At 38.9% G+C, this 13,836-nt stretch overlaps 1 protein-coding gene across 2 annotated transcripts in view; it reads left to right on the top strand.

Moving 5' to 3' along the window:
• The window catches only part of UBE2Q2 (ubiquitin conjugating enzyme E2 Q2), a 50,464-nt gene that overhangs the window by 30,408 nt on the left and 6,220 nt on the right, over window positions 1-13,836 (top strand). Inside the window, exons 6-9 of one of the 2 annotated variants that reach the window (XM_064157331.1) lie at window positions 6,267-6,351; window positions 10,291-10,419; window positions 11,635-11,695; window positions 13,513-13,603. In XM_064157331.1, the coding sequence (XP_064013401.1) occupies window positions 6,267-6,351; window positions 10,291-10,419; window positions 11,635-11,695; window positions 13,513-13,603 (366 nt within the window). The remainder of the gene's footprint in view (window positions 1-6,266; window positions 6,352-10,290; window positions 10,420-11,634; window positions 11,696-13,512; window positions 13,604-13,836) is intronic. The other variant, XM_064157332.1, reaches the window with a different exon arrangement.

Below are 13,836 nucleotides of genomic sequence, written 5' to 3'. Positions count from 1 at the left end.
GAGGCTTAGAAAGGTCTTGGCACGTGCCAAGATCCAGAGAATCTTCTGTTTCTTAAAGGTGCTTGTAAAAGAGAATGATGTCATACAACCTTAATTTCATTTTTTGGCTTCTAAAGAAATCAGAATTTTTTTCAGATCCATAAAATGCCTAAAGTGTGAAATTCCATGCTTCTTTTCCTGACTAATGTGAACCAAAAGTGAGGTTTCTAAAACTTGCATCTTGCCTGTACAGAAGGAAGGTGCTCGAGCAGGTGCCTGCTACTGTGTGAGCTCATAAGGTTGCCTGTCTTTATTTGCTGTTCAGCAAGTCAGCAGACATCCAGATCATGTCCAGACACAAGGTGTGCTGTTTCTCGTTAAGCTAATAGATGAAGATGTGAGCAGTATTTAGGTACATCAGAGGGACTTGCAAGTATTTAGGGCAGGAATAAAGCTTAGGATTGGTATGTAGCAATTGCCCAGGGACCTTGCTTTGTTCTAGTTCTTACACTTGATGATTTTTCCAGTAAACAGTTCCTAAAAATCACAAATTGCACATAAACAATGACCCCAAAACAACACCAACCAACTTAAGAAAACGCTCAAACCGAATGCCAAACCTGATCTGCATTTCAGTATTTAAAAGCAGGTAAACATGATGCAAAATCACTTTTGCTGTGTCGTCAAGTTGTTTTAAAACTTGATTACCTGTCAATGAAGTAGTCAGTACATTCCTACGTGGAGCAGTAAACTGTTTAGAGTTGAAGATGATGCCTGTCGAGATGATGTATATTTCTGGGTTTATAACTCAGATCTAATTATTAATGCTCCTTAATTGTTAAAGAAAATAAATCCTCTTGCAGGCCCAAGGGCACAGTCAGCTTTACCATTAGAAATGCTGGTAGAACTGGACCAATGATTTTGTAGTGGCAGCATTCTTCCTTGGTGTAAAAATCCTCTTGAAACTGTAGGTTTTATTTTGTGATGTGCTTTTTTTCCCATTTGGCTTTTTCCTTTCACAGCTAGAGGAGCTGAAATAAACACTAGCTGGAAAAAAAAGCTGCTGGTTTTTGTTTGACAACAGAAGACTCAACTTACATAATAGTTATTTCTCAAGCCAGGACACTCTGGTTGATGCTGGTGCATAAACAAGGTCAGCTGAGTACAGGGACCAGGGTATTCAACTGCTGCTGAGGAACTGTGGTATTTTTGTGGGTCACCAGAAATAGCTGCACTGCTTAAATAAATAACTTCTCAAAGGACTTGTGAGGCTTTACTCTGAAGTGCTTGAGAAGTGAGAAATATAGTTGCACTACTGACCTAGGATAGAGCTAACCCACTAGCACTTAAATGCCCCTTTCTGCAGCTAAAACATGGGGCTGTTAATTGAGCATACTTAGCATGTTCTAAGATAGAAGTTTGCTTACTATCCTGGCATGAAGCAAATCTTAAATCTGTACAGCCCTTCACAGTGAGCTGCTTTAAAGGCCACTATGAGTTTCACAAATGTAAATGTAATGGCCAAACATAGTCTGGTGTTCACACTAAAGGCTGGGCTTTATTTGCTGTATTCCTTTTCTGCAGCAGAATGTCAAATGGAGCCATGCTGTTTACATGCTTGTTTTTGGAAAAGGGAACATCAAGCATAATGTAGCACCCAATGCAACCAGAAGACTTTACAGTTAATCTCCACGGTTTTTGGCCCAAATCCATGCATCATCTTCTGTCACCTTGATTGAAAGGCAGGTTGAGGTTACAGATCATGCTAATGGTTTTTCCCTAGGGAAGGAATGAGTCCCATTCCTGTATATTCTGAACAGGTTAAAGACACTTTGCTGCTGCTCAGGCTTTGTTATAGGTGCTTTTAAGGTTTGTGAGAGGGTTTTTTTTACACCAGTAAAGAATATATATCTGCTAATTTTGTAAACAAGTTCTCTTCTTTGGCAGTGTCCCTAATCCTGTTCTTATGGCATTAAGAAATAAATTTGGCTTGTGGTACAGAATGTAACTTGGAATTAATCCTCCTCTTAGCATTGTAATAGCTTTCAAGAGCGGCTTGCTTACTGGGAATAAAAAAGATCTTTGAACTGGAATTGTTAACTTCAAATATGTAACAACTTGCTGCTACTTGCTTTTCAAAGATCTCTCCCCATACGTTTTTGAGATGAATGCATTTCATATTGAGATAATGCTACTTTCTTTTTCCATTTCCTTCCAAGGAGTTTATGCACTTTGCTTTAGAAGTCTCAAATGTTTGCACTTTCATCTTCAGGTTCTCTGAAGTTTAAGGTGTCATTTCCTTTTTCCAGTTTAATCCTTCAAGTAAGTCTGAGTAATTCACAGCAGTGAGATTAGATTTCTGCACAGAACTCCTGTAGGAATGAATGGACTTCTGCATAAATACTGAGGAAGTTCAGTGACAACAGAGCAAACGTGTATTCTTTAGCCCTGTTTGGGTAATGAGATGTTTTAATGCAGTGTTTTGATGTGTGACTGTTTTTCTGATCAGATAAAATTAAAGAAAATGGACTGTCTGGCCTAAAACAGTAGTAAACTGCACCTCTACCTTAAATCGGAGTAGGGTTGTGTTTTGGGGAGGTGAAAAGCTGATGCTGTAAAAACTTGTCTCTGGAGACTTTCTGCAGCAGATGCCCGCACTTAGGAAAGTGACAGGTGCTGTCCTAATTACTACACTGAGGTGTGTCCTACTGACCTGTGAATGTGGAAGCTCAGTTCTGAAGTCCCAGTTATCTTAGAAGTTGCTTTGCTGTTCTGTGAAGTATTTTGCTCAAATTCATGTATTAACACTAAAATACTAATGAAAGCTATAAACACTTCTGGAAAGTGTAATGCCTAGAATGGCTCGCATCAAAATTTCATGTGTCTGACAGTAGCAGAAGCACATCATGAGGGTAAGAGTTTGAGAACTGGACTAATTCATATTCATGCATTTCATGAATATTTTTCATTTTCAGTAGTTTTGGCTCTGGGAATTCCTGCACCAGATATTGCTATTCTTAGCAGCTGGCATGTCAGCCACAGATGTTCACTATCTCTAGTCCTCTAGCAGAGACTTCTTCAGCTTACCTGCTCCTTGTTCTGGAGAACTACAAGTATGCTGGTGCAGGACCAGGTGATCAAGTGATACTTTCTGTGGCTGTTTAGTTACTTAAAAACATTAGTTGAGTCTTGTTTGGCAGCTCTCTTAACTTCTTCAGTTGACAAATCAAATGGCTAAGCCTTTTCTTCTTGGCATCAACCCCACATGGCACGTATCTGCCAGATCCTGTTGATTGATTGTTTCTAAGGCAGTTGAGGCTATAAATCTTGATCTCACAACTAAAGAGGAGCTTTATCTCCCTTGGAGTGCTAAGTCCCACTTTTCTGGAAGGATGTATTGAGTTACTGAAAGTAAAAGAATTTAGTACCATTATAGTAAAAACTGAAATTAACTGCTCTGTTAAAAAAAATCAGTGGTAGTACTTTATTCTGAACAGCAATTTAACAGTGCTTACAAACCCAAATATGTCATGAAAAGAAAGTGCTTCAAAGAATTGGTGTTTGGTATTAAGGTTACCAACAAGTATAGCAGTTCCTCTCTGCAGGCTGCTGCTTCAGCTCCCTCCAAGGGTAGTTCAGAGCATGTACACGCATCTCCTGTGCTAAATTTCTGAGGTGATGCTCCTTAGCCTCTTTCTCTTCATCATGGATTACTGGCTTGCAATCTATTGATTCTTCAGAGTAGCAGGTCTAACTATATTTAGTGTTACTATATAAGGAGTGAGCAGGCCAAGTATAAACTTGCAGGGAAAATGGATGATGAACACTGTTACAGGCAGTTCATGGAGGCTACTTTTTTCTGGTTAAAATACCACTTCAGTTTCTCAACCATAACAATAACGCTGAGGAGTGTATGGGTGGTATACAGGTTGTGAAATCACTACAAAACAGGTGTTACTCATTTTTGTATGCATAACTGAGCTTTCAGTATTATGTAAAGAAATTTAGTATGGAAAATAAATGGGTGAAAATAAGTGCAATGAGGAAGCTACTTTTCCACAGGATGTCTTTGGGAATCTAAACTGTTTCTGAGTTGCCTGCATTTAGAGGCTGATATATTCTGTGGAAAAAAATCTTGCTTTCAGTAAGAACTACAGCAGATGAGGCAAGGATATTGCATGACTTTGTACAGAAGAAAGCCAAAGTCTTGATATTTCTGTAGTAAGTTTTTTCCACAGGCTCCACCCATTCATGAGTCTTGAACTTAATACCTGCATTACAGCTCTGAAAAAGTACAGCAGTTGTACAGGGAATGGTTGTTGGACACTACTGTGTGAATTGGCAGAATGTAGTGATTTCTTTTTCAGCAGTAGGAATTTGCAAATAACATTACATAAACAAGTGTATTCTATAAAACTTGGTTCACTTGCTGTTAAAGGAAGACAAATCCTGTCTTTGTCTGGAACTGTTCTATAGACAGAAAAATTATTGGTCTGGATCCCCATCTTCATATAGCTTTTGTTTAATCAGATGAACAGAGATGCCTTTTATTTGCATATTAAATAAAAAAGTTTGTTCTTCATATTGGTACACTAACAATTTCAGTGGAATTACATTCATCTGCCTAATAAAATCCAAGAGAATATGAAAATAGCCTAGAAGACTAGTCTACAGGTTATAGTGTGAAGCTAAGCAAATTACAGTGCTACTGAACAGAGAAGGAAAAGAGCTATGTCAAGGCTTTAGCATCAAGTAATTATTACAGAGGCCTAATCCCTATTAAGAAATAAGACCCTGTAGAAAGTCAAGCCAACAGGGATGACGTTTCAGGTACTAAGCAATGGTCATAAATGCTTGACATTGTTCCAGAAATACTTGTCTGATGCTTCTGTCTGAAAAAGATCTGTTTGTAGATGGATAGTATAGGAAAGACACATGAAGAATCAAACCTTTCCTTATTTGAAGATGGAGTAGAAAAATAGGTGCACAGACTTAACATTCAGTACTTAGAGAGGCTGAACATAACTTTGTTGTAGGTGTGTTTTTTTTCATGTTCAGAGGTATAGATGTTGTGTTTTTCATCTCCCCCTACCCTCTCCTCCCCAGACCCTGCATGTATTAGCTTGTATTTCAGTGCGAGTGGCTGAAACCCAAGCAGCAGCAGGGAAATGCATGGGTCTCGGGAAGTACACTTTTGGAAAAACTCTGCTGCTAAAAAAGTGAGCTCCACAGTATTAAGGTTCAGGGTGACAGCTACCTTACCTCATTAGAGTCCTTATTCCTCTTTTGTATTTTAAGTTTTGTAACCCTACTTTTTTCCTTCATTTGCCAAAAGTGTTCAATGTAAAATGGTATTTCAAGTGGAAAGTACAAGCCAGGTAATCAAGTGACATCTGAGGTCTGGTATCAGAATCTTTCCTGCTAGCTTTGGCATTTTGCAAGAGGAAAATGCTCTGTTCTCACTTGAAAGCTCAAATGGAAGCAAAATCTAATACCAAGGTCACAGAACTGCTGATGTTGGGGATATGTGCAGAATGGTCAGTGCCACCGTCCTTGCTCCAAGAAGCCAGTGGTTACTGGGTAACTGGTGTGCTTCACAGTCAGCTGTATTCTCAATGCATGTCACTTAAAGGTCTCTTTGTTTAGCACTGTGTGGAACCAGACAAGATTTCTGCCCTGCTGGCATAGACTGAGACCCATGACAAACCACAGTAAATATTTGGTATTTTAAGGTTTAGTTACCTTAGTCTTCTTCCCCTGTGTAGGTGTTTGGCTTTTTCATTCAACTGAAAAAAACAACATTGCATTTTTTGGCCTTTTCTAAATGTATTGATTGCTTTTACTTTTATGGCTAAGCTGCTCTTCCAGAGTGAATACTTCCCAACTCTTGGACTTAGTTCCATAATGAAATGGAAATACTTCTGTCAAAGCAGTAAAGCCTTATGTGCAGAACCTAGTTCTTAGGATTAGTCTTACTCTTCCTTATAGTGAAGAAGGGCAGAGGTAAAAGGATCTGTGTTTCTCCATCAGAAATGTGCTCAGGAAATGAAATTTTTTTGCAGAAAAATGTCTGATTAGAAATTTGTAGCACCTATACCATGTAGTGTATACTGAGGTACTGCCTTAGAGGGAGTATTTTCTTTTGAGTAGTCTTTGTTCTCTAGAATGTGTAATTGTGCAAAAGCAATCTTTGTGCAGAAATTAATATTCTTAGTGTCTTCTCATGGTAAAGGAAATAAAACTGTTTCATGTAAATACTATTCACTTGGTATCTTTTTTGTTTTCAGGGTGCAGTCTCTGGGTCAGTTCAGGCTTCAGATCGACTTATGAAAGAACTCAGGGATATATATAGATCGCAGAGTTACAAAACAGGTAAAAGAGTTCAGATCTCCATTGTCTGGGAAAATACTTCCAACTAATCCTATGTTTTCTATTGTCACATGTATGTATGTTTGTGTTGTGTGTCTACATGTAAAAATACATAGATAAAACCTTTGTAAATAATATCATAACATGGTGTATCTCTTGGTGGGGGGGAAGTAGTCAGGATACTCTCTACAACACACATCCTTTTTCTAATGCAAAGCTTCATGTGAGGGCTGGTGTAACTGAGAATGCTCTTGGGGTGGAGGTACCTGAAACTCAGCTCTCCAAGTGTGTAGGGCAAAAGCTTTGACCGCTACCAGTAGGTAGTACTGCTCACAATTAATGTGCTTGCTGTGGAGGGATTTGTGTTCAACAGCAGAACAGGACTGAACCTTAATTACCCTGCTGTTACTTATTTTGTGATGGTGTTAATGTAATCCTGAGCTCTGTGAATCCTTTGGAATAAGGATGCAAATGGCAATAGAAGACAAAGTCATTTGGATAACAAGCACTGGTTAGCTGTATGAGGGTGTTTGGCTGCTCTATTTGTTCCGTATAAATGCTGTACCTGAATCAGCTCAGCAAAGGAAGTGGTGTATTGAATTGTCCTGAGTGTTGCTGCACAAGAAATAGAAGTTATATAATTTTCAGGCAAGTTATATTCCTGTACATGAGACACAAAACACTGTCATTGCAGCTAGGTATGAGAACCTCGTGTGGGCCAGGGTGGAAGCAGGAGAAATGTCCATTCAGAAAGTCAGTTTAAATTTCTTTTCTGGTTTTCTCCCCTAGTTTACTTTGGGCTTAGATCTCACCTGATGACTGCGGCGTTTTACTTTGTATGTGAAAGGATAGAGTAGGTTTCTACTCTGATTTGCCCTATCTACCTTTTAGGTAAATTGGTTTTAAATGCTGAATGTTTAATGTGTCTAGTATAAATTTGAATAGGTAGTCTAGTGTTGATTTGATGTAGCCTACTTCTTTTTGGCTTTATTGCAAGGGAGTGGTTGCCAGTCTGCCCTAATCACTGTCTATCTGGTAAAGAATGGATTAGTGGCACTAAGGAATAGCCTACAAATAGGTCTGTATTAAGTCATGAGGGATGCTTCCCTGCCCTTGTATGCTTTTCAGGGGTTTGTTTTTGTGAGTAAAACAAATCTACTCAGTAGTATAGACTATATGGTACTTCACCACATAGTGGTACTGCTGGAGACCCTGTAACAGATGCAGTTAGAGATGAGAATTTGGAGTGCTTGATAATCCCATTTCTTGGTTATAGACTAATAACGAGAACAACTAGTTGCAGAGGACTTGAACTGTTGATGTACGCAAGAATCTCCAATTGAGGGAAAGTGAATCTGGTAAAACTGTAAAGAAAGCTGAGGTACTAAAGGCTGAGTGTAGTAAGATACTATTGGCTGACTCAAATACGTAAAAAGCCTGCAACTGGATGTCCTCTGGTGATCTCTAAAGCATCCTAATGAAGTGTCTAGTGGAGGTTGACACTACAAAACTGATGCTAGTCCTGCTTTGAAACACCCTCCTACTGACACATTTATTACATGTTGCCAATAAAATGGTGCTGCTTGTTATAAAACTTGCCTAGTTTCATTCCTTTCGGCTTCATTTAGTTTTAGGACTTGAGAGAATATGAATATCACTTGTTCTACTTTGCACCGAATTCCTGCTTTTATAGCCTAGTTCTGTCTTTTGTTGTTAGGTAACTGCCAGCATGTGAGCAGGAGCATGGTAGATAATTGGCTTTTTTTTAATGTGATCTTTGTTCTGAGTACTTGCTCCAAGGTACAGTTTTTCCTGTAATTTCTTACCATTAACACACAAAGGGAACCACTGTGAAACTTGATGTTTCTGCTAACTGTTGCAAGGTAATTTAAGACTGTTTTCATTTTTTATGATGTAAGCCAGAAAAAGGCTTTTTTAGTTGTATAATGATCACTGAGTGCGGCTCAGGTTTTGTATTTTCAGGATTGACAATAGGATAACACTGGGACTTCTCAAGTGACTAAACTGTTCTATAGCAAAGCAGTATTAAAAAAGACTGTCAGGATTTCAGTATGGCTGTAGAACTGAATTGACTTCAGTGTCTGAAAGACTACTTTAAGCAAAAAATAATTGCATGCTTTCTGTAAAGGGGAATGTTGCATATATACCTGGAAAAACTAGGTGAAGGGCTATCCCTGAAAAAACACCTCAGAAAACCCTTTTCTTAGGAACTATCAGAAGCAAAAGATGGTTTCTAGCAGAATATCTTAATTCACTGTGTTGATAGTTTCATTAATCTCTTCTGCTAGGAGATAGAAGTGCTCCCAACTAACATCTTTTTTCCAAATAGGAAGTTGGAGATTTAGTTCATGGGTAATTAACATAAGAGTTCACAAAGGTCTTAACATAATTTGAGGGTTAGGGAGAGGACCAAAGAATTTGGAGATAATACATGTAATCCTTTCATATGTTTAGTGGCTGTGTCAGTCATATAGAGTGACTTCAGCTCTCTGCTTATAGTCAAAGACTACAAAGAATTTGCTTCTAGTTGTTGCAAAGCTCCTGCAAGAAATATGTGGCCTCTATCTTGAAAGGAGATGTTTTGCTGCCTAACTTTTAATGGCTACTTTTTTGCTTTCTTCATGAGTCTGTAATTGCTTTTACTTCATCACCTCTGTGGATGGCCTCTTAGATTCTACTTTTTTTGTTTATTCCTCTTCCTCTGTTTATGAAGGGAAGTGACCTCAATTCCCATCTCTGCTTTAAGGACCTCTCCGAAACTAACCAGATAAATTCTTGTTGACAATAACTCTTCTTCTCTGCTCAATAATTAAGGGAAAAAAAATGTAAGGGGGTTCTAAGTAACATTTCTTGACTTAATCCCAGACAGCCTTCCCCCTCAACTTTGGGTAGTGTTGATAAGGAGCTTCTGTAGTCAAGACAGTAAGCAACCCTGCTGCTGCTGTTCATGAAGATATAGGTACTAGTCAGCTCAAAATCTGGGTGCTGGAAAGATTAAGTAGCTTGGTGTTCTGTTAAGGTGCACTCTTGTTAGTCTTGTTCTGCTCATCTTTCCAAAGAATCCTTTTACAACTCCTGGGTTAGGAGTACCCCTCTTAAGATCAATAAAATATGCCTTTGGGAAGATAGCGAAACGTGGATCTTGAAGCTGAAAAAGTGGTGTCTGAATTTGAGATAGGAGAAGAATATTGAAGGTGATGAGAGGAATACAGATATACGACCAGAGGTGTAGTGAATAAACAAGCTGATGGAAGTTCTCTTGTGATTTGCCATTTAATACTGTAGTGGTTCTGGGAGTTCCCTGCTCCCCACACAATTCACCCAGAAGACTCATCTGTCTGGAAGTTAAGGAATAAAGCTTTATATTCACACCTTAGCACAATATACAAGCAGATATATGGATATATTATGAGCATTTACAACTATATACAGTTATGAACAAGTTAAAAGTAATACAGAAACACAATACTCCTCCCAGCAGAGTGCCCAGGAGGGGCTCCCAACCACCCTTCCACTTTCTTTCCACCCTCCTCCCTTATCCCAGAATCTGCCTCATGTACAAGGTGAGTTGGAGGAATAGGCAAGGGGGGTTAGAAGGAAATAATTAGTTGGGTTATGTGCTGGGTCAGGCAGAAGCAATATATGTGGCAGAAGCCAGGGAGAGATACTGACTGCCTTATCTATGTTTGTGTCCTTGGTTTTATGTCTAAGCAAACCTATGAGTGGAATAGACATCACATTGTTTTTTCACAGCCAATAGCCTAATTTCTCTTGTACAGATATTCCAATTAGCTTCACACTAGCACAAGTATATTGTCAGCATGCATGTTCTGCTGTCTGTAACAAGTGCCTTAGACTCGATTGAGATGCCAGAGCTGTAAGAGGTGGCTGCTTCCAGTTTTCTCTCCCTTCTGACTGTAGGCAGAAGAAAATATTCTGAATACGATGGTGGAAGAAATAGATCTTCAATGGGAGTTGATAATGAGAAGGTTCTGAATGTCATCTCTTCTGTTGTCACTTCAGAGCAGTACAAACAGAGATTCTTAATTTGTGAGTTCTGCTTAAGTGATGACAATTCAGAAAACAGGGTCCTTGGATCTGGGAAACTGGTAAAAGGCCTTATCTCCTTCTATTCATCCTTCAACAGAACTGTGTGGTGTCTCTGAACTAGCTGCTGATTTAAAGAGACATTGAGAGCAGAGCAAAAACGTTTTCAGACGTACTTTGGTGTCCTAGGCTTAGAAAAATCAGAAGTCATGGTCTTGGCTACATTGTCCACTTGTTACTGGCCATGCAGTAAGAAGAAACAAGTCTGGTTTCTTTATTTCTAAAGCATTCCAACACTTAGGTAACCAAGTAACTGGACAGTGTGAAATGTCATGTGTACTCTAGGTGCTGATGCTTAAAAGCTTCAACTGCAAGATAATGTATTCTAGAAAAATAGAGCTTGGGCATTAATACTGTAATTCTTGGAGAGACTGGAGTCTGCACTCTATTGCCTATATAGCCTTCAGAAGTCTTAGGTGGATTCCTGACTTGCTTGTCTTCCCAATAGAGACATCCTTGTTGCTCACGTAGCTAAGTGTTAGGCCAGGTAACAAGTTTCATCATTGTGGTGCAGTACATCTGCATGAACAGTTTAGGGGAAAGAGATTAGACTTTTGTACATCACTGGTACCATTTTCTAAACCTTGTCTCATGCTTAAGGATTTAGAGCTTTTTCCTGGGCTGCTTGTGCACTTCAGGGAGCTTGAATATACAAGAGAATGGCAGCTAACCTTTCATCCTTCCCTTTTGAGTGAACAACTGTTGTTTCATGTGCTTAATGCAAATAGCTGAAAAGCACCAGCAGCCTTCCAGAGCTGGGTGTTCTTTTGATACATCTTTCTAGCTCATTTGGTCAGCTGTTGGGAGCATGCTGTCTGCAGTGCAGTATCATGCTGTATACTCAGACTGTCTGCTAAGTAGTTTTGAAGTGTTGTCGGTGTGCTGTGGAAGTACTAAGCAAGCTGGAGTGGTAGCTGTGGAAAGTTGGAAGGGAAGGTGTCAGAAAAACATTTGAATCTTTTTTTCTAGAGAATACTCAGTGAAATACCTTTTTAAAAACGTAGTTACTCGAAATACTGCTGTTGGAGCATGTGCCTCAGTATCCTAGCTGTTACTTGTGTCTACTCACAGTGTTTCTACTTCAAAACAAAAATGTTTTTGCTAAGTTTTATATTGTTCAACTTCTTAGAGCAGAACTAATTTTGTCTATTTCTACAGGGATATATTCAGTGGAACTGGTAAATGACAGTTTGTATGAATGGCACGTTAAGCTTCTGAAGTAAGTTATCAACATTTCTTTCACGTTCTGAAGATCTATTTTGTTATTGCTGCAGAGATTTTTAACTTGGATAAATGAAAATGTCTAGCCAGAGCATGTAAGGTAGTGTGTGGTGGCTGCAGTTCTGATCTACAGAAATGCATACAGAGATAGAACTGTAAATAACTGAGCTGGCCAAAATCCAGCTGCTTCTTGCACAGCTCATACAGTGCATATCACTAATTCTCCTTTATTATTCAATTCTCAGAACTACTCCAAAATGAAGCCTTAATTATTTTTTTGTCCAGATGTTGTATTTTTTTCAGAAAATACAGCTTTTTGTTTCATTCCAGATGTGAGGGAAGAGAACTGTCTTAATGCCCATTGCTCTTATTTTTTAGAGTAGAGCATGCACTCAGGACTGAAACTGTTAAGTGTAACATAGCTATGCCTTGCATAGTTTGTCCTTTACATGTGCTGTTTTGCACTGTGTATGAGATCCTAAGTCATCTTGTGTCTATAATCAAATAATGTCAATTCTAGGGGTGTTGTCTCTTGTCATCCTACAAAATAACCTGTAGGAAGGAAGAGCTGATCCAAACTAGCCTGAGTGGCTACAAAAGGTGGCAATGGATGAAAGAGCTTGCACCAGTTCAGCTATGTCATGGTGAATAAAGTTGTTGCCTTACAAAGCTGACCTGCCTATAGGAATTGTTGCCTTGTCCTAGTGGTAAGACTTGCAGGACTATGTCAGCTGCTGTTGAAATCAGAGTTTTGTTTTTTCTTCATGTACTCATAGACATGTGAATGTTTTGAAGCTGAAAATGGTAGGAATTACTCGTGTCAGAAGAATTTGTGCCATATTAGAGGAGGCCTTGTCTGTCAAGCTTGTATATAAAGTGTTCAAACCACCATGCAGTCACTTAAACTCTTTTCAAGTGCTGTGAACAGGTCTGATTTCTATGACTACAAGAAAGACAGAGCACATACAGTGAGTGGCTACCATAATGACTATGGAGATAGCAAATGCTCTATTGATCCCAGCAAAAAGTGTCTGAAAACAAGTGAGTTGTGTGCAGGCTAGTTGAGAGGGTTAATGTCAGAAGAGCCCATTGCACTGTGGAACACTATTGTTACTACAACAAGGAATTCTGAACTGGTCTTATACATGCTGTGGCTGAATATTCCAGATTTTTAATCACTGGCGGAGTTTCTTCTGACAAACTTTCCCACTGGTAGGTTAGGGACAAACTGACAAGATAATTCTGAAGTGAGATCTAGTACATTTCTGGTTAGCTCTCCAGCAGAGGATTAGATTTAATAGCCCATCGGTCCCTTTAACATATGCTTCTGGCTTGACACAGGCATTTGAGTAGCCTCTTTGAAATGCTGCTGGGGTGTCAGAGCCTGGTGGGATTAACCCTGTAGGATTAACAGCTGATACACAACTACCATCACGTATTCCATAGGGGATCTGCTAACTGTATTGAAAATAACATCACTGCAGGCTTCCTCTTGTTTTTTTTTGTTTTGTGGTGGTTTGTTCTCTTGTTGTTTCCCTCTTTGTGGAAGATACCTTTCCTGTGATCTGAAGATAATTAAAATTGCTGTGATCAAATAAACAGAGGTAGGGTTGACTGTGCTCAAATAACATTTTATAGTGTTGGGAGTCTTGATCTTGTGGCAAAGTGTTTACTTCAGTAAAGGGAACAAGAGTTTTCTACATGTCACTTTCAGTTGCTGTTTGTAAATTGCAAATGCAGAAAAGGAGCTCTTTCACTACCTATAAACAGTAACCAAAATATTAATCTAGGATTTTCCTCCTGTTTGTTTCATAGGGTTGATCCTGATAGCCCACTGCACAGTGATCTTCAGGTCTTAAAAGAAAAAGAAGGTGTAGAATACATTTTACTCAACTTCTCTTTTAAGGTATGGGAAAAAAGTGTAGAGTTGAATTTGTAGCTTAGTGTAGAAAGTGATTGAAGTGACCCTCAGCTGTTCCTTCAGTAAAGATAGTGCTGTAGCATTCAAACGATCTATGCCATCTTCATCGCCAAGGCTTGCCCAAAACTGCTTTTTAAGCAGTACTGTGTGGAAAAGTGATTTCTTTTTTTTCTTTTTTTTTACTTTTTTTTTTTTTTAATGTAGACCTGATTTGCCAA

Source organism: Pogoniulus pusillus, chromosome 17, assembly GCF_015220805.1.
Source record: "Pogoniulus pusillus isolate bPogPus1 chromosome 17, bPogPus1.pri, whole genome shotgun sequence".
Classification (NCBI taxonomy): Eukaryota; Metazoa; Chordata; class Aves; order Piciformes; family Lybiidae; genus Pogoniulus; species Pogoniulus pusillus.
The sequence above is the reverse complement of the archived record's forward strand: the minus strand, read 5'-3'. Positions and strand labels throughout refer to the sequence as shown.